General features: G+C 41.7%; 9 protein-coding genes across 11 annotated transcripts; 3 read left to right on the top strand and 6 right to left on the bottom strand.

Moving 5' to 3' along the window:
• Nucleotides 1-1410, top strand: BCIN_06g06800 (hypothetical protein). Its single transcript, XM_024693694.1, has 3 exons — nt 1-199; nt 261-670; nt 723-1410. The coding sequence occupies exons 1-3, from the start codon at nt 105-107 to the stop codon at nt 1106-1108; spliced, it is 891 nt and encodes a 296-aa protein (XP_024549480.1). The 5' UTR covers nt 1-104; the 3' UTR covers nt 1109-1410.
• A 1638-nt stretch (nt 1411-3048) lies between these two features.
• Nucleotides 3049-4248, bottom strand: Bcfcf1. The gene is made up of 3 exons (XM_001555121.2): nt 4006-4248; nt 3831-3928; nt 3049-3773 (listed from the first exon to the last, which is right to left on the bottom strand). Exons 1-3 carry the CDS (start codon nt 4039-4041, stop codon nt 3329-3331), a joined length of 579 nt encoding a protein of 192 aa, XP_001555171.1. The 5' UTR covers nt 4042-4248; the 3' UTR covers nt 3049-3328.
• An 86-nt stretch (nt 4249-4334) lies between these two features.
• Nucleotides 4335-6762, top strand: BCIN_06g06820 (hypothetical protein). The gene has a single exon (XM_001555120.2). It carries the CDS (start codon nt 5256-5258, stop codon nt 6243-6245), a length of 990 nt encoding a protein of 329 aa, XP_001555170.2. The 5' UTR covers nt 4335-5255; the 3' UTR covers nt 6246-6762.
• Nucleotides 6763-8594: 1832 nt separating this feature from the next.
• Nucleotides 8595-9851, bottom strand: BCIN_06g06830 (hypothetical protein). The gene has a single exon (XM_001555119.2). The coding sequence runs from the start codon at nt 9813-9815 to the stop codon at nt 8616-8618; it is 1200 nt and encodes a 399-aa protein (XP_001555169.2). The 5' UTR covers nt 9816-9851; the 3' UTR covers nt 8595-8615.
• A 1043-nt stretch (nt 9852-10894) lies between these two features.
• On the bottom strand, nt 10895-12417 carry BCIN_06g06840 (hypothetical protein). Its single transcript, XM_001555118.2, has one exon. The coding sequence runs from the start codon at nt 12308-12310 to the stop codon at nt 11036-11038; it is 1275 nt and encodes a 424-aa protein (XP_001555168.2). The 5' UTR covers nt 12311-12417; the 3' UTR covers nt 10895-11035.
• An 841-nt stretch (nt 12418-13258) lies between these two features.
• BCIN_06g06850 (hypothetical protein) lies at nt 13259-14974 on the bottom strand. 3 transcript variants are annotated; one of them, XM_024693696.1, is made up of 3 exons: nt 14850-14974; nt 13735-14750; nt 13259-13679 (listed from the first exon to the last, which is right to left on the bottom strand). In XM_024693696.1, the coding sequence occupies exons 2-3, from the start codon at nt 14722-14724 to the stop codon at nt 13389-13391; spliced, it is 1281 nt and encodes a 426-aa protein (XP_024549481.1). In that variant the 5' UTR covers nt 14725-14750; nt 14850-14974; the 3' UTR covers nt 13259-13388. The 3 variants fall into 3 exon arrangements, with proteins under 3 accessions (XP_024549481.1, XP_024549482.1, XP_024549483.1); XM_024693697.1 differs by having other exon boundaries at nt 14817-14974; XM_024693695.1 differs by having other exon boundaries at nt 13735-14759; nt 14817-14974.
• A 406-nt stretch (nt 14975-15380) lies between these two features.
• Nucleotides 15381-16860, bottom strand: BCIN_06g06860 (hypothetical protein). Its single transcript, XM_024693698.1, has 2 exons — nt 15892-16860; nt 15381-15850 (listed from the first exon to the last, which is right to left on the bottom strand). The coding sequence occupies exons 1-2, from the start codon at nt 16829-16831 to the stop codon at nt 15561-15563; spliced, it is 1230 nt and encodes a 409-aa protein (XP_024549484.1). The 5' UTR covers nt 16832-16860; the 3' UTR covers nt 15381-15560.
• A 390-nt stretch (nt 16861-17250) lies between these two features.
• On the bottom strand, nt 17251-19788 carry BCIN_06g06870 (hypothetical protein). The gene is made up of 2 exons (XM_024693699.1): nt 18886-19788; nt 17251-18835 (listed from the first exon to the last, which is right to left on the bottom strand). The coding sequence occupies exons 1-2, from the start codon at nt 19441-19443 to the stop codon at nt 17768-17770; spliced, it is 1626 nt and encodes a 541-aa protein (XP_024549485.1). The 5' UTR covers nt 19444-19788; the 3' UTR covers nt 17251-17767.
• Nucleotides 19789-22852: 3064 nt separating this feature from the next.
• Bcamf1 lies at nt 22853-25104 on the top strand. The gene is made up of 3 exons (XM_024693700.1): nt 22853-23525; nt 23583-24573; nt 24633-25104. The coding sequence occupies exons 1-3, from the start codon at nt 23246-23248 to the stop codon at nt 24949-24951; spliced, it is 1590 nt and encodes a 529-aa protein (XP_024549486.1). The 5' UTR covers nt 22853-23245; the 3' UTR covers nt 24952-25104.
• The last annotated feature ends 37 nt before the right edge of the window (nt 25105-25141 follow it).

A 25141-nucleotide genomic window follows, 5' to 3' on the forward strand; every position in this document is an offset into this window, starting at 1 on the left:
GTAAAGAGAGCTCAAGGTTGCACTTATCGAAGCAGCTTAATGAAACAGCTTCATCAACACGATCATCTCGCACGCATCGTAACTTTCCCACCACAAAACTCAAGATGCGGTATTCGATTGTTGGATCGCTATTATGCTGCGCTACTGCAGTGCAAGCATTCAAAGACACATCACCTTTCCTTTTATTCTCATCGTCAGAGTGAGTTATACTTCCAACTACCCGCTTCATCGCCATGCAGTTACTAACAGGAGAATGGCAGATTACCTTCTTCGATGGAAATTGAGAGACAAGAATTAGATACCACCTCATCAGTCCTTCAGAATGCAAAAAGTTTCCTCTCTACCTGCCCCTCTGATGTCTACATTATTATTCAACAAGACGCTCTCGCCGCCTCTGATTTCTCGGTCCCAGAATCCGTTCCTCACATCAAGGCCGCTATTGCTGATTCGAGAGTTCGGGCTACTTACAGCGTTGCGGATGTCATGCACGAAGATGGAAATCTGGCTGGGGAAATAGCAGAATATATTGAGAAGGCATGCGGTCAGAAAGTCGAACGACGAGTTGTTGGTCATGAATCTACCAACGGGACTGGAAACGGTGTCATTGTATCACAATTCGATGCATTATCGACTGAGACGGAAGCAAGAGCTGAGGAATTTAATGATATAGGTTTGTACTCGTTCAAATCATCAAGTAAGAATTACAACTAATGCATACATAGATTACATGCTCAACAATGTTTACTACCAACATCTCCCCAATGGTCCAGAATATACCGTCATCTTTACCACTACGCCTGTAGGCTCTGTCCTCGAACAACACAACTCTGAATTGCCAGTTTATAACGCGGAGTTTGACTCAACTTCCCATATCGATTTGAAGCGAGATTTCAGAATCAGAGCAGACAATTCAACCAAAGAACTAGATCGCAGACCACTATTTGAGAAATATCAATATTTCACTCCTGGTATTTTCATGGGTTTGGTTGTTGGTATTCTCTTTCTTAGTATCTTGTATGTGGGTTTGAGTGCAGTATCCAGTCTCCAAGTTTCTTATGGAGCATTTGATAAGGAGATGGGACCATCTGCGCAAAAGAAACAACAGTAATTTATGGGGTGAAGGTATGAGAGAGAGGAAAGATTGATTGTGGAAAGGAAAGGGAAGGATTGGCATTGGAGTTTTTGTGAAGTAAAGCTAGTGTATGATTTTGTATGTATAAAGTATGCATGGGTATTCAATAAATGGTATGGGATTTTTAAACTTGGTCTTTTCCATTTTTCTTGTGGTGCATGTGGAGTGAGGAATACTGAGAATTTGAAGTTTTTGCATTGTCTTGGTTGGTTGTTGGTTGGTTGGTTGATTGCTTTCTCTTTCTTTTTGTACATGGAGATGGAAATTCTATGTGTCTACTTTTCTGAAGTATGATGTGATGTGATATGATGTAGAACGAGCTCTTTCAAACGCAGTCATAGTCATACATGAGTACTTGATGGAATTGGTATATCTACTAGGTAGATAGGTAGACGGGTAGATAGGTAGATAGGTAGATAGGTGGGTAGACGGGTAGAAAGGTAGACGGGTGGAAAGGTAGATAGGTAGGTAGACAGAGGCCTTCTTACCTTACCTTTCCTTACCTTACTTTCATGATACTATTGTTGATATATATACATATGTGTATGTGTGTGTGTGGATGGGTGGATGGGTGGATGGATGGATAAGTTGAAGTTCGTTGGGGGTTGGAGAGTGAGAGAGTGAGAGAGTGAGAGATAGGGTAGATACATAAAATGTAAGGTTCTCTCTTTGGTTTTGGGTATATATAGAGATGATTCGGGATGGACTTTGTTGATGGATGGACAGACCGGGATGAGAGTTGTGGATAGGGAATTGGAAGTAAAGGACTATTTTAGTCGGCTGGTTTTCCACTGGTTGGCTGATTGATCGCTTTGGATGGATGGGATGGGTGTTTGAGAGAAGCTGTGAAGATAGATTGGGATAGTAATGATATTATGAGACGGAACGAGCAGAGAAGGAGAGACATGAAGAGAAGAGAAGAATCGTGTAGGCGAAAAGAAAAGAGTGCGACAACGATGCCGAGATGGAAGATCTTGCGATTTAAAAGGAGAGGGGAAGAGATAAGTGTTTAGCTCGTGGAATGTGTATATACACATATGCATATATGAATAGTATCAGATTCATCAAATGTACCAGAGACTAGAAGTTTGGTCAATGAGGAGATGAGAAATATAATAAATAAAATACTGGGTGGATTATGGATATTTAGAAAAGCAGAATCGGGATGTGAAAGGAAACTGATGTGAAGGAAAAGAAGGTAAAAGGGGAAGCTAGGTGTTGATTTATTAGATTTTTATAAGTTGGATGGAGGGGGGAGAGAATGGTTAGCGAGATTCGAGTTTGTTTTTTCCCTGGAGGATGGTGAGGATGGTGTATGTATATGTATATGTATATACAGATGTAAAGATATTTATATGTGTGTAAAATATAGATATATATATACATATAAAACACAAAAGGGAATTCAACTCTTGAAGATGGTAATGATAATTTAGAAGGTTGTTTATAGTGTGGTATGTGTTGAAGGGAGTTGGGTGGATGGTATGATTGTTAGCTTTGGATTTGATTTTGGGTTTGGATTTCATTTTTGATGTTGGGGAAGAGGGAAGAGAGGGAAGAGAGGGAAGAGAGGGAAGAGATGGAAGAGAGGGAAGAGAGGGAAGAGAGGGAAGAGAGGGAAGATATGAATAAATAGAATCCTAGATACAATGATCATGGATATATTAAACTCAATGTAGTGATATGAAGAGGTATTGAAGATGAGATAATATAAGATGATCTGAATAGAGGGATTCGTTTAGATCTTGGTCTTCAGGAGAGTAAGATGCCGCGGCTCTGGTGATATGCTGACATTAGCTTGTATGTCCGAAGGAAAATAAGATGTGATGGCCCTGTGATGAAACTACTCTGGGAGTAGTGACATGGTCTCTTGAGGTTTTGATGTCAACCCATCAAATCAATGGGTAGTATAATAGTAGTAGCAGTAGATTCTTGATCGATTTGGTCCATATAGCCAACGCGACGCTGACCGTGTTGATTGAATGGGCAGCACGTGTTTGAATAACAATAAGCATTCCATAAGATCATATGTTTGAAATACATAAATTCAAGACTCTCAAGTACATGAGGCTCCATACGATTTTCCCAAGCCAATCCCAATATCTTTGAAGAATTTTGAATTCCCTTTCCTGAACGCCAGACTTCCGGATATGCATTACCCCAAGCTACCATGATCCATCTATCGTTCCCGAGACTTTATTTCTCTGGAGCGTCTGGTAATCTCTCAATGACATATTTTCCTCTTGCCACACTCATAATGGGCACACCAGGAACCTTTCTGATTCTTCTCTTCAATTCCCTATCGTTCGTTGCCACAATGTAAATCTTGTGCTTCTGTACTCTGTCCACGATACAATCATCTGCATAAACCCCCTTGTGATCACACTGTAATCTTTGCCATCTCTCATCACGGGCAATTCGAAGGGCGATACGATATCTTGGACCTAATTTTTCCAATTCGGCCATGACGCAGGAGGTAATGATGGGAATACATTTAGCGTAGAGACAATCCATGAGGGTTTCCAGAAGAGGAAGCTTGCGTTGGACGGTATGAGAGAGGAAATTGGTATCAACGAGGATCGAATATGGAGGGACGAGAGCTTCGTTGTATTGAAAGAAGAGCGCGGACGAGACTTGAGGACTAGACATCATACGTCATTAGCTAATGCATGGTGCGAATGTGGAGGGAATCACCTACGCTTCTCGAACAAGTTCCTTGGGTTTATTGGCTCCTTCTTCTCCTTTGTCTTTGTTTTCCTTGAGACGCGCATCCCGTTGTCCGATTACTCGTTTGACCTGAGCAGAGGGGAAATGTAAGTAAGGCGGACTAATCGATAAGAGGTATGTAGAATTGTGTGAAGAAGAATACTTACAGCGCCAAATTTGCGGGTTTTAGCTGCTTTACCCATGGTTCAGATGATTTGGATATGTGCGCGATCAATTAATATATGGTTGTGTAGGTTGCGACAAGATGGAATGTTGGGGGGAGTTGATGAAGGTATGTCCTCGATAAGTATCTACGACAATCAAGCAAAAAATGATAAATTTCGATAATTCTGCCGGAATGATCTTTTCACCGCCTTGGAAGTTCCATACCTGCATCTTAGCTTTAACACGTGCTTGCTTACTTTTGTCTATCATGGAGTATTACCTAAGCATTTATTAATCACTTCAACACTGTTGCCCCGAGTAACTATAAATAGGCGATGGGGTTGATCGAGCGGTTAGTGTACATTTTATCCATCATTTGTGAATTTGCTAGTCCCAATTGAGGAATTTGGATTGAGTTGTGTCCAAGTCATGTCATGTGTCATGTCAGGTGTATTTCTTGACCGGGGAGTGGAATGCAGGAACACGAAGAGAGGAACGAGGCAAGAAGAGGGAGAGAAGAGAGAAGAGAGAAAAGAGGAGCGAGGAGTGAGGAAAGAGAAAGAAAGAGCCAATCACGTAACCGTCTCTAGCCAAATACGAGGATTACATAATCTCCTTCAGATCATTTGCGTTGGTCAAGTCTTGGTCCCCCAGTCAGTCTGCGTCTTTTCTTCTGATTGACTATTATGAGTACGACCACAACCACAACCACAACCACAACTCCATCTACATCTACATCTCAACAGTTCTTGGAATACCTTCATTCTTTCAATATTGCTTGGGTTTTCTTCCATTCGTTATTGCCTTCTCGTCGCGATTATATCGGTCACTGTTTGGATGCTCTTCATTAATGCCCTCCTCCCCATTCTTCGTTGCATAACATCAAACTTACCCCATAGATCTGGATACCCTTGTAAACATTAATTACTGTCTGTTCCACTACTGCAATAGAGGATTCATTCTCAACCATCAGTTTCCTGCTGCACAACGACAAACTTAACGTCGTGATCGACTTTGGAAGGATTCTTGCGACCAGAGAACAGTTCTAGAACTTGGAATCGAATCAAGAGTCAATTTGGGAGGAGGATTCGAAGCAAACATTACTCGATTTCGATTCATTTCCCGTAGGAACGCAATTCTTCGATCGGTCGGGCGCTGCGACAACATTCGACTTGGTTGGAGTGTATAACCTCAACTTCCCACCGCAAGCACCAACGATTCCTTCTCGAATACGAATTATAATATACGCAAAATGCGATTCAATAAATCAGTAGCATCTGCTGCTTTTGCAGTTTCATTATTTGTTATGCCAATTATGGCCGCAACCACCACAACCGCGGCTGCAACAGATACTTCAGAATTACCCAATCTTTCCAGTGTGGCAGCTTCGGAATCTTCAGCCGCTGCAGCCTCAACGAAAACCACAACCTCCAGTGACACAGTCTCGACAACAGCGCAATCGATTGCCGTAATTACAGGTGGATCTACATCAACGGGTAAATCTGCTTCAACTTCCGCTTTGCCAACATTGGCTGGGGCATACACAATTCCAACAGCTGCTGTCCCTCCAACCTCAAACGCTCCATTTATGAAAGAATCGAGTTACCCCGAAGGAACCGTTTTTATTGCAGTAGGTGCAGTCCTTGGATTTATGGCCCTATCGGTTTTGGTTTGGCGTATGATGGTTGCTTGGGCTTTACATAGATCAGTCAAACGCGCAGCTAGACAACCGAGCCATGTGGATAAAAAGCAATTGTTTCAAGCTCCTCCTGCACCATTTTACAAATATGCCGATAAAGATTCAACTCTTTCCCTAGGTGGAGGAGGATTGGGGGGGAAAAGTGGCAAGAAGAGACCAACCACTGCTAACGCACCACCATCTCAAACATCTTTGTTCTTTAGTCCTACAGCTCTCGCTGGTGGCAATACCCCGGGAAATCGTGCTTCAAGTTATCTTCCAGCAGGTTATTATGCAGCAGGAAATGCACTTCCAGGAGCATATCCAGGTGATAGACAAAGTATTAATATGTCAAACCTCACTCCACAAGGTTATGCAAGAGGAAATCAATCTCCACCTGGTAGTCCTGGTCATGGTACTCATTCCGAATCGAGTACATTGGAATCAAGACATAATGATGGAAATGTTAGAGCGCCAAGTGCTTATTTGCAAGATCTCTTTGATGGAGATAATCCACATCCTGCACCTCTACAAGGGCGTGACAGAAGGTCAACTCGTTATTGATGGGGACAAGGAGAGGATAAGTTTGATTTTGGGAGAGGTTACACTGCTCAGTACCAACTTTTGTACAACGTGATTGGATTGGATTGATTAGAGGCGTTTTTTGTTACACGCATACGTAAAACATGAAGAGTTGGTTTATTACTTTACAGCTAGGAGAATTGGTTTAATGCTTTTAGGGTAGTCTGTGGTTGTTATTAATGAATGTTGTGGTGCGTATTTGCATGAGTGTTTGGAGCGGGGCGTGTTCTTGGGAATAGTATGGGTCGTTTGTGGTCGGATTGTCTAATGCAAATGCATTGCGGAATAGGGGAGGCATTTTGTATTGACGAGAGGTAGAGTGGAGGAGTGGATGATGATTTGGGATGTATCGAATAAGGGTGAATATGGATGTGGATGGTTGGCAATGAGAATGGATTGAAGGGTGTCATGGAGCCCTCTGTTAGCTTGTATATAGATGAATTGATACGATAGCGAAGTGAAATTAAGTTTTGAAGTCTTTTATTGAATGAGGAATATATTTGGGTGATAAAGATCTAGATAGTGAGTTGCTATGGGTATAATAAAGTGAGCAAGGGGTGAAGTATATTAAAGAAAGTGTAGAAGTTTGATATTTGATAGTTGATAGTTGATATTCAATAGTCGATGATGAATGGAGAGATTTGTTATTAGATTTAACGGGCGGATGGATGGATGGATGGATGTATAAATGAACATTTGCATGAAGAGGTATCTATCTGATAGTATGATTGTATTTGTTCGCAATTGAGGCTGAGGAATCGCTGAGGAGATGGTAGATGGGAGATGGGAGATGCTAAATGCTAGATGTACTCTATCTTGTCTTGGAAGATGGGGAGGTTTAGATGATTGGGGTGGGGAGGGGGAGAGGGGAGAGGGGAGAGGGGAGAGGGGAGAGGGGAGAGGGGAGAGGGGAGAGGGGAGAGGGGAGAGGGGAGAGGGGAGAGGGGAGAGGGGAGAGGGGAGAGGGGAGAGGGGAGAGGGGAGAGGGGAGAGGGGAGAGGGGAGAGGGGAGAGGGGAGAGGGGAGAGGGGAGAGGGGAGATGGTATATGGAATTTAAAAGTTAAAGGATAGAGGACAGAGAATATTTATAGAAAAAGAAGATATTGTTTTCAAAAAGGAAACGTAAATAAAAAGTCGAGAACTTTTTATATAGATATGTAGATATGTAGATATGTAGTGTAACTATACATTTTGAGGATATTTATTATCTATCTGGTACCTCTGGATCGTGATGCACAAATTACTATGTGGGCTCTGGATGTGTAATACTGTGTACGCGGAGTAGAGATAGATTTTGAGAGGATTGGGGGGGGGGGGTTGAATCGTCCGGACTGTATCACGAAGCGAAGCTCTAGTTCGTTCTTCCCCTTTTTAGTCTAAAGATCCAATTAGATAGTCTAATATGAATATTGCTTGAGTCTTGAAGAATAATGTGGGAAGGATAAGACGGAGTTTCGATTCGGCTAAACTTCACGTGCGTGTGAAGAAAGTTTTATTTTGTAGTTTCGGCGTCTTTGAGTTCTTGGCTGTGGAGATTCATTTGAACGCTTGTTATGTTAAGTTGGTATTCTTGCGTTTCGGAGAAATGTAATGGCCCGTCACTTTTCATTCATTTGGCAGTGTTGTTTGTGCGAGTAGGTGTTGGCGGTAGGGATGAGAGGTAGTTTGAATGCGTTCCATGTGACTCTCTGGCTTGGGGAACTGTAGTAACTGATAAATTTGTGGACGATTCAGGTACTGATCTTCTTGATTTCATGTATTATAATGCCCTTTCTTCTTGATTGTCCTGCATGCAAAAATCATCAGCATACTGTTTCGTGGCCCCTTTTGGAAATGATGTCAGGAAAGAATGCAAATAACTGACTGTTCGAGCACTTGAGAATCATGTATATAGATCCCTTAGATTTTCATAAGAATTTTAGCTGCTTAGCTATCTTTGACTTCGAGAGAATAAGGTCGATTCACACTCATAGGTCTTGAATATTTGGAGATTATTCTTAAAATTGGGCACAAAAGACATGGAATCAAGCTAATACGAAGATGATTCTAATAATGACTTGTATTTACTTGATTAATGACTTGAAGACTACTCGCCTATTACTCAGATCATATAGCGCTACATTGTTCTGAATAAATCTTTCAGCTACTCACTGCATAACGCTCCAACCTGTCGTTCAAGGCTAAGTATCAAACTTTGCCACCTCCACTACCTCCAACTCTTTCCTGAATGCCACTCCCTTCCTCAATCTCATCCCACCATCACTGCCGCTCGATGACCTTCTTGGTCTCACTTGACTCAGCTGAAGCAAAATCCTTTCGTCCCTCTATCCTGCCCTTTCAACAATTGTATCTCATAAATTTCCCACAAAACAATCCCACTGCTCTACTAATTTATCAAATGAGAGCTCGCAGTAGTTCCAGTTAACACCTTCCAACGTGTAAGTCGCCATCGCTCTAGCCATAATCCCACAGTCGGAATACGCATCTGAACAATAACCAGGCAGCAATTCCTCAATTCTCTTGTCGAACTGGAACTTGATCCCCTTTCTCTCATACTCCGACATGTTCAAATTTTCTTCATCCCACAAAAATACAGGAGGTCGACGTGCCATAACCCTCGGAACAATCATAACACCATCCCAATCGATAACCCCAGTGATCTTGACATCTCTTTCCGTCTTCTCCATCATGATATTCCGGGGCCAAAAATCAGGATGCCAAAGTACAGCTGGTTCGGCTTTTTCTTCTAACTTACGGCTAATTTGAAGTTCATTTAACTTATATCCCATAGTAATAAGAAGATTGTATTTCTCCTGTTCCAATGGTCTTCTCCCGCGGTCCAAGTGCGCAGTCAAGATGGCGAATAGGAAATTTCCTATTCTCGTATCATTTCTCATGAAGTAGCTCTTGATCCAAGGCTTTGGGGAAAATCCAATAAGTTCGGAAACAAGAGGAGAGCTCGGATCGGAACACTTCTCTGGCATTTGCTCGGAAACTGCAAAAGTGCCGTAGTTTTCGAATCGAAAACTTTCAACGTGCTTGATATACCTGGCGACCTCATAAGCGCATTGAATTCGCATTTCGATTGCATCGCGACAGTAACTTAGTGGTGAGTTTAGGGTCTGCAAATCGTGACCAGCGATGAGGGGTTGGATGACATATGGACATCCGAGCAAATTCACACATGTTGCATCCCAAGCGTAGATGAGAGGGATGAGTGGTGATAACTTCCCCATGACATGATGGAATGCAGCCGTTTCTAGAATTCTCGAATCCGTATAGCTTTGACGGTTCCATCGTAGCTTGCCAGTTCGTAGAATGCAAGAAATTGGGGAAGCTGATGTATCCTGTGAGGAGCTGGTAAAAACTGCGTAACAGAGAATTATTGTATTATTCCCTCCTTCTCGTAAAGAGCAACCCAAAATGCGGATTGGGAAGTTGATGGAGAGACAGAATCTATTGAGAATTTCTATTATTGCAGAGTTGGTTGCGCTGGGTGGAGGGAAGGAATTTTTAGTCAATGCTAGACGTTGGGGGTATTGAGATGCCATTTTTCTTTGAATTGGCTGAGATTTAAAGAGTAAGTCAAAGAAGATTGTAAAATGATGTTGTTCAGATTTTGAAACTTAATAGTTTTTCTGGTGAGGTAAGTTCTTTGGTAAGTAAGAAGCAAGTCAAGAAATGATGAAGTGAGTGGATTTTCCTCGAAGGTAATCGAGCATATATACAAAGTGTGTTCATCGAATACAATTCATACGGTTTTCGTATCGATAGTATGTATCCAACCATCATCATCGCCGTAGTGACTGGATGAATACGGTTGTTAACCGAAGGGGCTATTTTGAGTCTCTAGAACAGGTTGGAATAGAACCTACATTGGTGGGATTTCTCTCGTTTCACTAACGGTTCTCATCATATCTGGATTAATTTGAATACTCGCTCATTACGGTTTGAGAATGGTTCATGCTGAGACGATGTATGATTTTGTACCTTGCTCGCTTACGGTGTTACCCGAACTGAGTAGTCAATGAAGCCTTATTACACAGTTCCGTTTGTGATACTTTTCAGATGGCACATTAATGAGTCGGTGCATATGCAATGTCATGAATTGCTGAATACTGTACTGAGTCTCAATGTGCCAAAGCTTAGCTCATTTCGCACGAGACCGTGGTACTCGTTCGTATGAGTGGCGTAGTACTCAATTATGGTATATTCTAGTACGGTTTGCTAGAGTGTATTGAAAATGCTACTTGTAGCCACCACCCTAAATACTTGATTACAGCTTCTATGACATTGAAGAAGTGCGGATTTTGATGACTAATTATATGATATTGTTTGTGATCCAGGTTGGCATTCAAAATTTCTAGAAATGATAATATGTTGCTTGCTTTCTATATACTTTAGTAGTATATATATCTCTTTTACATGAAATCGTATTTATCTCACGAACCCTTACATTACTCATACTATCACCCGCATTAAAAATATAATTTCGACTTGTCTGGCCAAGTCAATCATTAAATATCAAATTGAACATCATAGAATTGTACTATTATATAACCCAAAATCCTCACCCTGAACTTGATCTTCAGATAAGACTGGTAATGTAATCCAGAATGAATTACAATATTGTCTCCGATATAATAATTGACGGATAAAATCTGATAGTGCAATCTCCCCCCACAGTCATCTCATATCCCTGATCTACCCACACATTTGCCCATCCATCAAAAGAGACATCACACCTCTTCCGATAAAAACACGCACTTTCCTACTTCGTAGCATACTCCAAATCCCTCGTTCCAGGAGCTATACGAGACCACACATCCATCAAAATCTCATAAGGAAGTTCATTCCATTTAAAATCCACACCAAACAATGCATAAAATCCCAACGCCCTAACAATAATCGACATCTCTCCATAAGCATCCTCGCACCATCCCGGTAGACCTTCTTCTATCATTTCATCGACGCTGACACATTTCCATGCATAATGATCTGCCTCGCATACCTGAGGACCTTCTCCCCATAGAAAATAAGGAGGGCATCGAGTCATGATACGAGGGAGTGCCATGGCGCCTTCCCATCCTAGTACAGCTTCCAGTTTGTAAGATTCTATGTGATAAAGATCTCCATTCGGTCCATAGGGTATGGGGTCATTGTACGAGGGCTTTGCAGTCATCATGATTTTGCTGGGCTGAAAATTCGGATGCCAAAGAACAGATGGCTCGGGTCTATGCGCGGCACGATAAATGACATTGCTGTCCAAAACCTTGATACACAAAGCTATATGGCGAATCTTTTGATATTTGATTTCCTGATCCGGATTTCGCGTCTGGGACTCTGCCATGAAAAGCAATTCTAGTATAAAGTCGATGGCCGTAGAATTGGCTTTCATGGATAAAGTATCCATGAATGGTTTAACGGTCAAACCAATCCTATCCTTGACTCTATCAGGTCTGTAGCTCTTGAGAGCCATTCCTTGAACGGGCTGGAAAGTTCCGTAATATTCAAATTGATATGCTAGTTCTTGTCTCTCAATATACATGGATATCATGGAAGCAGCCTCCCCGTACTCAGAATCTGGCTTGTAATGACCATATGTGAGATAGTTGTGGTACAATATACGATACTTTTCCAGCAAAGTGCAACCGTCCATTCGTTGCTGTATGATATACGGAGATCGGAGGGCGTTACCGCAGGTGGTATCATATGCATATAGTTTGGGAACTTCAAAGTGCTTGGCGGAGAGGAAATCGAAAGCGGCGGTTCTTTGAATCCAAAGGTCGGGGATCCCTCCTTGCATTCTCGGAGTCCTCAAAACATAGTGCATACATGGTGCCATGCGACTACCGGGGGCCAGTGTGGTTAGAATCCATGTGAATAGTATGATATTGTTTTTGCTACCGCCTTTTATTTCTGAAATTCGTATGATACCTGGGGGAAATCCATTTTCATGGCATAGATGAGTTACCATTCCTTTGATTGCTGACATGTCATCCGGCGGAAATGCATTTTGTAAAGGGGAGAGAAGTTGAGATGCCATTGTTCCGTTGATGAGCTATTACGAAAGGTGTATGTTGAAGATTGTCAGGTTGAAAGAGATTGAGAATGTGCAATAGACCAGCTTCTTTATATAAGAATGTTGCCGCCGTGTGAGAAGAACATAATCGTATTGAGTGAAGCTAGCTATGAGACTAGTGAAGAATCGGATTTGAACAAGAAAAATTGTCAATCAAGTAGACTTCAAGAGACAGTATGGTACAAGGAAAGACCCGAAAATTAACGATTTGGGAAAATTCACTGGATAAATCAGTAGAATGAACAATTCAGCCGGGATGAAGTGTAGTGAAGTGAAAAGAAGCTATTCTCTTATTCAATATGGGAACAGATCTAGATACGAATGTAGATGTTTATAGAACATCTCTTGACACAGGGTCTCATTAATTGATCAAACTCAATGAATCAACTAGATAGGTATAATTAGAAGTTATTGTTGAAGAATTTTCACTCTCACTGTCACATATTCTCTCTTTCATGAATACAAAGCTCAATTCCACGCAGGATTAGCTGTCTAATCTACTTTTCTCCTACTTCAATTCACTATCCAGAATTAATACTTCACTTCAAACAACACAAAGAGACTGGCTTTTATGAACTAGCATCATCCTATTGACTTGAAGATAAAAGGAGATTATAGTCTTTTGGAAGCAATTCTATAGGGCAGTGGTGGTAAATTGTATTGTACTTACTAAATGAACGGGTTTCAATAGCTTCATAAACGAAAGGGCTATTTAATAGTGTGTCACATGTGTAGTCACCAAATCTTGTCAATTGAATATAGGAATGTAATTACGATCTAGTTTTCTCTAAATTTAATTGCTGTTTTTTACTCAAGCTGATAATTGAATCGTCGGGCAGTACAACATTATAGATGTGAGTTTAGAATTTATAACACAATTCATTCTTTATGTATGGCAAGATTTTTTCAGCGTGAATCCAAGGGGTTATTGCATTAATTATATTTCGCTGATATTTTCTAAAACTTAACTATTCAGAGGTTACTACTAGAATTAACAGATCTTCAAACCGGCGCTGTATTTCTCATAAAGAAATGGAATGAATCATGTCCTGGGGAATCGTAAATGTGGCGAAAAAAATCTTTCAGATTCCAGTAGGAATTCCTCAAAGGAGATTTCTCCATAATGCTTCCATTGGGGGCCATATAATACATATATGCCCAGTGCTCGAATGAGAACTCGAATTCTTGAGTATGCATCTTCTATATAGCCAGGGACCAATTGTTCTATAGTTTCATCGAATGCTCGTTTGACTGCATCAGCCTCTGGCTGTGTAAGAACGCCTGGCTGATTCCAGAGAAATGAAGGAGGCTCTCTCGTCATGATGCGCGGTAGCTTGTTGCAAGGTTAATTTTATAGCTATTGCTGTTGGAAATAGGCAATTACTTACAGCTAAAGCATTGTCCCAATCAATAACACCTGACAGACGAACATCACTTCCATGTCGTACAACCAAAATATTTCTTGGATGAAAGTCTGGATGCCAAAGTGTCGAGTCTTGATCGCTGAATAAACCTCTTCCAGTCATAACCTGCCATACATACCCGAGTTTTATGCCTTGATATCTCTGACCCACTGCCTTTAGATCAAAATATCTATCGAATTCTTTCCGCGTCAAGTGAGCGATGAACTTGCTAAATCCAAATTTTGGAATCATTTTACCCGCTACGTTAAGTTGTTCCACGGCAAGGTTGTAGCAAGCATTGGAGTCTTCTCTGTTCAATGTTTCCGTGTCTGTTTCATTTCTGAGGACACCGTAGCCTGGAATCTTAACGCTTTCCTTCCTAGCAATGAAATGTGCCATTTGACGCGCAAGTTCACAGTATTGCAATGGAAGGGTGAGAACGTTTGCTGATCGTCGCATGGTTCGATATAATTTCTCTAGTGTGATCCCAGATATCAATTGCATGATAACATACGGACAAGAAATAGCGTTCCTAAAACCGGAGTCATGCAAAAAGATATAAGGGATAGGCAAACCGACTCCATGAACTCCGAATTGATATGTCAATGCTACAAGAGTTTTGACTTGCTGATAGATAGGATATTGGCGTTCCTGAGAAAAATAAATGTATCGAGGGGTCCGTATGCAGAACCTGGGGTGTTGATAGAATGGAGTTTCTTTGCAATCGAATAACACAAGACTGTTATTTCCGCCTTCTTTGGACCCGCGATACACAGTATTTCCTGGATGTCCACGTTCCAAGAGTAGCGCATTGAGCAATTCTTCACATTCTGAACTCAGTGGAATCGGAAGTGGAATCATTGTACCTCTCAGTTCGGATGGTGGTGATTGATCTCCTCGAACTCTGTCATGAACTGGTGCGTTTACTGGGGGTTGTAACTCGACTTGTGAATTGCGAGCAAGTGGAAGATTCATATTGACAGTTTCTAAACACTGGGATTCTGTATTTGATATGGGGATGTTAGTATGTACCTGAAGTGACCTAAAGCTTTGGTGATGGTACTAACCGAAGATTCTATGAGAAAATGATGGAGACTTACTTGAAATTCCAGAAAGCTTATATATGTGAGGTGATGCAAATTCAGAGAGTTTGTTAACCTAGCTATAAGGATAAAGGATACTTGATTTCCAAATTTGTAAGACAGTTCATGAAATATTGGGATTCGAGAATTTACAGGAAGATTGCACTTGAATCTAAACTCATCTTAGACTATTCATTGTGCTGTAAATCTTCAAGTAGAAGGTTCAATGGTGCTTTATTGCTTAATCAAATTGTTTCAAAGTTACACAGGGAAAGAGCCCCCATGTCAAGGAATTGGATGCTTATTTAGATGTGCTTCCTCTCGAACTAATGACTTTCATCATTGTGACCGAGCTTAAGATACTAGGAGAATGGCGAAGACAGAAATTCAATCCGGAAAGACTGTGCCAGGGAGAAATGTGCATGCTCTCGGGCACTACTTCGATAACATGTGTTTCTGACAAAAGTTTTCAATTGATCTAGAATATTCGATTATTATCTAGTCTGCGTTGCTTATACTCAATGACCTATCTCGAAAGAAGAAGAACCTTGGTTACAATAACTTCAAAGAAATTGATCATAGTTTCTTTAGGGGTATGTTGAAAATGCTGGAACTTCATTGTCTATTTCCCATGCGAGACAATCGCCTGCTTACAATCAAATCTAATCCTTGTTCTGAATCCTATCCCCAAATTGGTCGCAATGAAACCGCAAAAAAATATCCAGATTCCTAGCCCCTTTTCATGAAATCCACCCAATATCTCACCAAAGCATCAAACGAAAGCTCAAGGTAATGCTGAAAATTCACCCCAAATACTGCATACATGCATAGAGCTCTAACTGCCTTTCTTATAGGCATACACGCATCATCTTTATATCCAGGGCGGAGCCTCTCTATCTCATCGTAGAAAGCAGCTGCAATTGCATCCTTCTCACTTTGGCTCTCTGTCATAGACCAGAGCCAAGCGGGAGGACTTCTGGCCACAATACGAGGAAGCCATAAGAACATTAGTTTAAAAACTCAAGATAAAGTTAGCATAGATGTGAGTGAAAATAATAACTTACTGCCCTGGCATCGTCCCAATCTATGACTCCAGTGAGCAGAGCATAGTCCTTAGTACTCTCGACCATGATATTCCTCGGGTAAAAGTCTGCATGCCACAGCACGGCCGGTTCATTTGATAATAGCCCCTTTTCTTCCATCTGCGAGCCTATCTGTCTCAGTTTCTGAATCTTCCAGACTTCAACTGGTGACAATTTGAGAAAGATATCAGAAGTTCTCTGCATTTGAGCATTCAGAATATTGTTGACCCAATTGGCAAATTTGATCTCTGAGGGAATCTTAATACCGTCGATGGAATGTCGACTTAGCTGTAAATCGACTTCTAGTTTGATCCCTTTGTGTGGCATATTGGTCGAAGCGATGAACAGCCCGTATCCCGGAAGTTCAGTCTTGTCCATCGCAGCCACGAAGACAGAAACGCATCTGGCAAATTTGCAACGACGATCTACGTTGCAATTTCGTGGAATCTTGTGTTTCAACCCATTATGCAGCTTGAAAAATTCGAATTCCAGTGTTTCCCCCTCAACTTGTTCTAGAATTGAATATGGACATTGTATAATATTTTCATAGGTACAATCCCATGCTAAAACGAGCGGGATTGGTAGATTCCTTTTCTGGCGGAAGTAATCAGTGATAGATACCTCCGATTTCATGTTGTTATCGACGGGAGGGCTGCCTTTAAAATGATTTCTTAGGGAAGTGCGTAATACGCAGGCGACTCGTTGGTCTTCACTCGTTGATTTGAGAGGAAGGCAGGTAAATAGAATGGCGGTGTTGTTACCACCGACAAACATTTCCAATTTTCCGACCTTGTGAGCGAAATTGATGTCGATACAAAGCTGTTCGATCATTTTTCTGGTATCTTGCATGGATTTGGGTGGAAATAGGTTCTTTGACCCATTGCTGAGTTCTAAAAGGGGAGGGGCTGCACGTGCCATATTTAAATATCTCTAAACTCGAAACTTGCTTATGATATTATATGAGGGAAAGGAGGAAGTGTTAGTACATATAATATTGATTAATGAATGAGTAGAGTATTCAATAAGTAGATATTTGATTGAAATTGCACGGACATGAACCAGCCATATGTAAAAAACATCTCAACAACCGTATCGTTTCAATACCCGAGTCATTTAAACTCGATATGTCTACTACAGCTGTGTGCTTCTATTGAGACCCTGTTATGGCTCACACTAACTGGACGGTTTTACTTGTTACTTATTGGTTGTTCATTGTTAGTTCTGAGAGAAGGGAGAAGAAAGATATTTGAGAGGATCAAGAAGATTCTAGCACTGTGAAAATTTCAGAAACGAATATCAAAGATTGATAGAATAGCACACACATTATGGAAGTCGGATAAAACAGGCCAATCCAAGACATTCTTGTCATCAACAAAATTAAGCTTGATCTATCTAAGAGAAAATTCTTTCAATAGAGGGAATCTTTTGAGACTTGGAGACTAGCGACTACGCGCTTAATGTATTATCTTCGCATACATCGCATCCCTGAGAATGAAAAGAAATCTAAACGCATACATAAAAACTGGGATGAAGGCCAAAAATCAAGTCATCCAGAGAAGGCATATTCAATGACTGTCAAAGGCACAGAACTTAAGTTCCTCTAAGTTGTCAGCAATAAAGATGGGATATAGTACTCCTTGGAAACGACTGTATGAAAAGAGCTTTGACATCAACGCCACGGTATATAAATCCAAAGAAATTCCAACAAGAATTCAAAATCTGGAAAAGACAGGATATCCGCACAGCACCACAGCACCAGAACTTTTCCCTAAATCCAATAATCCCCGAAAAAAACTAAAAAAACTCGACTCTCTTTGAAAGAATGTATAATATCGGATAACCAGGAAAAACGATTCAAGGCTTCTTATCTTTTCCCGCAGATCGACTTCTGAACAAACCCCTCGGAAACGGTGGCACATGAACTGTAGCAGTCTTCACCTTCTCTCTAAGACTCGCTTTCTTCCCTACACCCATACTTGATTGGATCTCGACTCCAGCTATATCACCATTAGACGGCTGGCTTTCATATGAGTTCTGTCTACCACGAATACTCTCCGGTTGCTCGGACGATCTATCCCTACCCCACCATTTAATGAGTGTTCTCTTTTCTTCTTCTGTCAATGGTTTCACTTGGTTGTTGGTGAAATATCCTTGAGTGACGCTTGATGGACGAACGGCTTCCCATTCCATCAAGTCTTGTTGACGGTGACGATGTCCCTCTGCTAAAGTTGTCGTGTTTTCCATTGGACTTGAAGATGGGCGGAGTGGGGTAGAGCAGGGCTCTACAATATAGTTTTGTTCTGGAACAACCATATTGTGAGACCAATCTAGCTGCTGGTCTGAAGGTTCCATTGAAGCTTGATTGAATGCGGAAAACCGTTTATCTTCAAGTTGGAATGTCTCCATTTGCAAAGTATTTGACATCGTGATAGGCTGGTCAATTGGCATGAGATCATTGAATGTAGAACCGGCGGGGTCAAATTGCTCAGTTCGCGGCCACCATTGATAAGTTTCGTAATTGGGGATATCGAAATTCATCTCATCATAGCCGGCGAGAAAATTCACATCTGAACTTGTAGATAGAACTGAGCCTATGGAGTCATGTGATCTCGAACTATATTCGAGAGAAGGTGTGGGAAAATCCAACGACTGAGCGCTCGTGTGGAAACCTTCTAACTTGTAGAGTGTTGCAGGGTCCACAAAAGAAGAGGTGGTCCACCTTGGCGATGGATCTAAAGAAGGTGACGAGTGAATAGTGAGTGTCTCAGGGTCTATCGTGGAGTTCATCTGACTGGCAGTTTCGGGGTCGGGGATGAAAGAAGAGTGTCGTTTATCTAGAGTCGATTGGGCCTCTACTTTGGCGGCCATGTTTTCTAAACTACTCAGCCGTTGTTTGTTCCTTGAACATCGTTCGGGATCACACTAGCAAGTATTAGTGCGGCGCCTGAGAATTGAAACTGATGTTCGAGTACCTTCATTTTCTGTTTTCTATGTCTAGCACATGCAAATCCTCTATTAGCGGCGACTTTTACTCGCTCTTCCTTGTCGTATCTTCTCTTCTTTATTTTGGGACTGAACTCCTTCATATCGGCATCCCATGTCAAGAACTGAATAGTTCTGCTTTCCGGCATGGAGATACGATGGGAGGCCATGGATCTAGGTTTGACATGTGATGACGATTCTGGCACTTTCGCGTTTGGTCGCGTGACCTGATCTTCTGAATCCATATGTAACGGCGAGCCATCAAGGCCCATCTGCTCAGAGATTCCATTAGTCTTGGAGTCCTCGGATGTTGTATTTTGTCGTTCATTTCGTAGGAATTTCCTAGTGGCAGCTTGCATTTTGCTTCCAAGGTCCTTTTCCAGTGGAAAATAATAACTCAAGGCGATAGATAATTCTTTGGATCCAGCCGGGGGATCCCATCGTAGAGTGTGATCATCATTATAGCTTATTACATACTGAGGTAGATCAAAGATTGAAGATTCCCTCTGAGCTCGATTGCTTTCCTGCTCATGCGGTAAGGAGTCCATAATCCGGGGTGCATCTCAATGCAAATGCAGCAGATCGTACCGGGGGATTCAATTTGGAAGTCCGCTGTACGCGGCTGATGCAGGTACGTACAATACCGGCGCTATCACTACCAGTAGCGATTGAGAGTGGAATCACCTGGGGAACTGGCGGTCAAGAAAAGTTGATGTAGAAATACTTAGGACAAAGCGAAATAATCCAGTGGCAGTGACTGAGATCAGATGAATGAGACAAACCACTGGTAGAGATCATCCAAACGGTTGTGGAGTGGGAGAAATGAAACAAAACGAGGGAATCCCAAAATCTTACTCGTAGAGGTTCTTCCCCTTCATCCCAAATTCTGTACCATGTCATGTTACTCCGAGGTTGCTTTTGCTTTGACCGTGTCCCAATACGGATAGTGCCAGGGATCAAGTCCGAGGTGGCGCAGTTGACGGTCACGTGATATGGTATAAGCCACTTTGGGTTATCTTGTTCCATCCTCCACTCAATCCTGGATCACTGAATCAATGTACCACACCACACCACTGCCACTGTGAAATGCGTGCGGCTAGGCCGTCCTTGGATGAGAAGGGGCACATTCTATACACGATGTGACGGGTACCGAGCATGCTTTTCTAGAGGCTTTATGGCGAGATGGGCAAACGAGGATGTCCATAAATGTGGTCTTGAGTTTGCGCGCGTTTGGTTTGGCTACTCCCAGCAGGGTCTGGTAACCGGTGGGAGTGGCTGATTTGGAGACGAATGAGGTATGCATAGGATGCTAATGTGGGATTGTGCGACAATCTTAATAGGCTGGTGGTGAAGAAAGACATAACCACAGGCAAGCAAGTGTTGCTATGGCAATGAAAGATCAAATGTAGTACTCGCTGTATCAGTATCATGGCGAATGTCCAAGTGGATCCATCATCTCTGCAACGATGATTAATGAATTTTCTAGAAGAACAGAGTGGAGATTGTAGGTATTGATTGATGTTGCACGTCTAGATTAAACGAGATGGAGATGTGTATTAAGGGTTAGGTCAAGTTACCCCTAAGTGTCATAAATCATTATTTCAACCTAGATCACTGCTCATGCCTGCGCTTGGTACAATGCTTGAAAACAAGATTATCGACATCACAACGATTGATACGGAATGCTCTGATAGCGCCGAGTGTATGGAAGCGCTTACTGGAGCAGGAAGTGGAGTTACTGTATTTACTGCACCAAAGGTCGAAGAAAACTGTGCGAACGAAGTGAATAACTTCAATTCAATTACCACTGTAATATAGCAACTGTAATAAAGCCCTAAGCGAATGCGAAAGAGACTAGCTCTTTTAGTAAGCCTTTATAAGGCTTACTACTTTCAATACGTAGCTAGCTCTTTAGACAGAATACAATTAGACATACAGGACCTACGATATTCGTGGGTGCTACGTCTTCCGTATCCTTCTCGTACCAACAAAAACAGTCTCAATTCGAACGCTGCCACAAATAGTGTGGGCAAGGACATGCTGAAATTAAACATATTTCAATGTCACCGTAAACAGAATGATTCAGCCTTCGGACCCAAAAATGAGGGCTATTGGGCCGTTGCATCTGGATCCGATTGACATAGCAAGAAAAGTTTCAAAACTAGCGAATATCAAAGCGTCGAGTCTGGAAGTAGGTGTGCCATAAACCTGGAATACTTTTACAGCGAAGTGGAAGAGTTTTTTGCTGTGTACATCGAGTACTGGGAAGCAAATGATAGTAGTGATGGCTTCTATAGCAAAATAATACAGACTTTGAATGATATTGTGGACTTTTCTATTGAAAAAGCTATCAATGAAAATATTGCTGACAATTGGGGAGATGAGTATAGATCAATAGGAAATGCCACAGTGATTCTTGTGTTGGTTGGAATTTGTAGGAAGCTTATTACAGCTCTCCTTGATTGGTTAACAAATAACAATTAATTATTAGTCTTTCAACATGAACTCGCTTTTACAAAATCAATATCAGATACTTGCTCTTGATGTTCCAATCAAGAAATGACATTTATATTTAATGGGAACAGCCAAGGAAAGCATGAATTGTGGATCAAATGTTATAAATCCTGATTTTAAGGGCGTAAGCCACCACCTATCCTTTGGGTAGATTATATAATCTTGGGCTTGATTATATATTATGTGTGCAATGTACACATAATCTGAAGCAAGGTAGCGGGTCTGTGGGAAAGCACTCTCGAGGGCTTGAGGGCACCAACTTTCGATCGTACACCTTTGAATCATGTGATTTCCGATATATGACCTTTGACTATGTAATTAGAACTTTGGCCAGTCAAAACCTCTATTACACTCTCCAATCGTATAGTATAGCTTTCAGTTGTATAATCGAAGCTTAAGACAATCGAAATCACTATAATATATAACTCGCTTGCTTGAGCTTACATCGTTTGACATAATTTTCGAACTCGGTCAAATTGTTGGAAAATCGAAATAACAATAGAACATGTCTTGAACCTTATTCACTTCTAGTTATATGTATATATCACTTCGTTCTCAGATAGTATTCTCGGATATAATAGTTTGATATAATGCTTTTTGATTCTTGTAAATCATTCTATCAAGATTATATCCAGTTAAGCTTATGAGTAGCACGTTTAAAATGTTACGTCTTAGACCGAGGGCAAATTCGATTTCAGTATTGCTATATATCATAATTCAGTAATCGTTATTAGACTCTATAGAATTACGAATCGCCCGACCCTACTTCAAATTCTGAGAGATATCAACTGTAAGTTCAAAAACATCTGTCTGTTAACATGCTGTCGGGATATTGATCATGTGATCATAAAGAGGGAGCCGTATTGACTAGCGCGGGCGCTAGCTCCTACCTAAAAACGTACATAGCTTTACATAGTAAATGGATTAAGAACGATTACAACCACAATAGACTAAAGTACTTTACACTTACCAACCAAGTTGATACCAACACATGCATTCCAAACACCTATAGAAGAATCTGACATATAATTTTGGTAAGGGAATCTCATTGTAGTGTTCTGGTATTTTCGTTTTGATGGACTCCTTTATTGACTTCGTTTCGAAATCGACAAGACTATTCCATCCCCCAATCTCTCTCGGGAGACACTCAAGATTTTCCCCTCATATCTATACCGCTTCTTTCATGACTTCTTCAGCCAGACGGAGATGTTGCGGAATAATGCCAATTCTGTGCGGATCGGATGTTGCGGGATACTACCCTCAAATCATTATCCTTACGCAACAACATCGAAAACCTAATTGGCGAATCCACTCAAACCCCATAAATAATCCTCATTTGATCCACTCCAAACGAACCCGAACTTTGATAATTGCTGATTTTTGATTATGAGAATCTGACCATTTGTTCTTTATCTGATCGATCCTTCTCGTTCGATTGCTCTAGACTGCTTCTAAGAGTTTCCAATCAGAGTTAGGCTCAACATGTCTCAATACTACATGCCAACATGTCTACGTTCGTAAGCATGTACATATGCAATGTTCAAACCTTAACAATTGGATGGTGGTGGAATGACCATCTCCGCTGTGGAAAAGTTTCTATTCCGCTCTTATCCCGATCCTCCTTCCTTGTTACTCGGGTTCCATCACATCACGGACGGGATATAGATAACCGGGACGTACGGTTTTTTGATCGTTTTGAACTTCTTCATTTACCGCGTGAACAAAAAGGAAGGGCTGGCCGAAGCTCGAATTTTAAAGAAATCTCCCGATTCGGATCAAGAGCTAATTGACAGGATTGATATTCTTGCTGCTCTTTTGGCTGCCTGGAGAGTTGCCATGGAGACTCCCTTATCGTCAACTTCCTCTTCCGAGATGATGGCAGGCCATGAGTCTCTCAATATTGAGAAGGAAAAATCTAGACCCGAGAACGCCCACCCGAACACTCTCACTCCTGTTCAAAGCAAAATCGAACACTTTAATTCGCGCCCCCGAGAGTTTACTTTCATCGCAATAATATGTATGGCCCAACTTATGACGCAAGCCGCATTGGGTCAAGCGATTGCTCCATTACACATCATTGGATCTAGTTTTGGCGTCACAAATCCTGGACAGCTGAGTATGCTCCTCCATGTTCTGTTTGCTATTTGAATTGTAACTAATATTTCGTGGTAAGGCTGGTTTGCTGCTGCATACTCACTGACGGTCGGTACATTCATTATTATTGCGGGACGTCTAGGAGATCTCTATGGCCACAAACTGCTCTTCATAAGTGGTTTCTTTTGGTTCGCACTTTGGTCACTTCTAGCTGGTTTCAGCGCGTACTCGAATGCAATCTTCTTCGATGTTGCTCGTGCCCTTCAAGGAATTGGACCGGCTTTTCTTTTGCCAAATGCTCTGGCAATCCTTGCTCGTATCTATGAGCCAGGAAGGAAGAAGGAGATGATTTTTAGTCTCTTTGGTGCCACAGCTCCAACAGGCTTTACTCTCGGTGCAACTTTCTCGAGCATATTTGCGGAATTTGTCTGGTGGCCTTGGGCGTACTGGGTTACTGCTATGGTTTGCGTCCTACTCGCTATAGTAGGCCTTGTTGTCATTCCCCACACACCACCTCCACAATTTGATCGTTCAGTCAGTATGTTCAAGCGAGCTGATGGTCTCGGAGCCTTGACCGGAGTTGCAGGATTGGTCCTGGTTAACTTTTCATGGAATCAAGGACCTGTAATTGGCTGGACTACCGTTTATGTTTATGTTATTCTGATTATTGGGGCTCTTGTGCTCGGACTTTTCGCATTCATCGAATCTCGTGCGCCATACCCATTGGTACCATTTGGTGCGTTTAACTCTCACACTGGTTACACACTTGCATGTATTGCAGGTGGATGGGCTAGTTTCGGGATCTGGATCTTCTACTTCTGGCAATTGTTGGAGGAGATTAGGGGGATCAGTCCACTCCTCGCATCGGCAATGGTCTCGCCTACAACTATAAGCGGACTTTGTGCATCATTGACTACGGGAAAGATCCTTAGCAAAGTCCCAGCCAGTACTGTGATGATGATTGCTATGACCGGCTTTCTCATTGGATCAATTCTGATGGCCACGGTTCCTATCAATCAAACATATTGGGCACAAACTTTCGTTGCATGTGTTGTAACTCCTTGGGGAATGTAAGTTCAAAAATTATCCTTTCTCCGAAGTATTGAATGTCAAATGCTAATGAAATCAGGGATATGTCATTCCCAGCAGCAACGATTCTCCTAAGCGATTCCATGCATAAAGATCACCAAGGGCTCGCCGCCTCTCTTGTCAACACGGTCGTCAATTACTCAATCTCGATCGGTTTAGGTATTGCCGGAACTGTAGAAGTCCAGATTAATAACGGCGGAAAGAATCCCAAAGATCTTCTGAAAGGATACCGTGGAGCTCAGTATGTAGGAATTGGACTGGCGGGACTGGGCGTGGCTTGCTCAATCATGTTTTCGTTGTCGGAGAGGAGGAAGCGGGCTAAGGATAGGAAGGAGGAGGGGCGGATAGAGGAACCTTGATTTGTTGACGAAGCGATTGATTTTTATATATACCCTGGAAGTTTGCAGCTGCTGTTGCTTGAGTAGCATTTGATAGATTATGTGCTGTACTGTCACAAAACAAGAGTAACGAGAATAACAAGAAGATATACAATAAACCTTCATTTACGCACAGCAACAATGTTTTGATGATATCCAAGCCAAGGTAGTG

This window comes from Botrytis cinerea, chromosome 6 (genome assembly GCF_000143535.2).
Source record: "Botrytis cinerea B05.10 chromosome 6, complete sequence".
NCBI lineage: Eukaryota > Fungi > Ascomycota > Leotiomycetes > Helotiales > Sclerotiniaceae > Botrytis > Botrytis cinerea.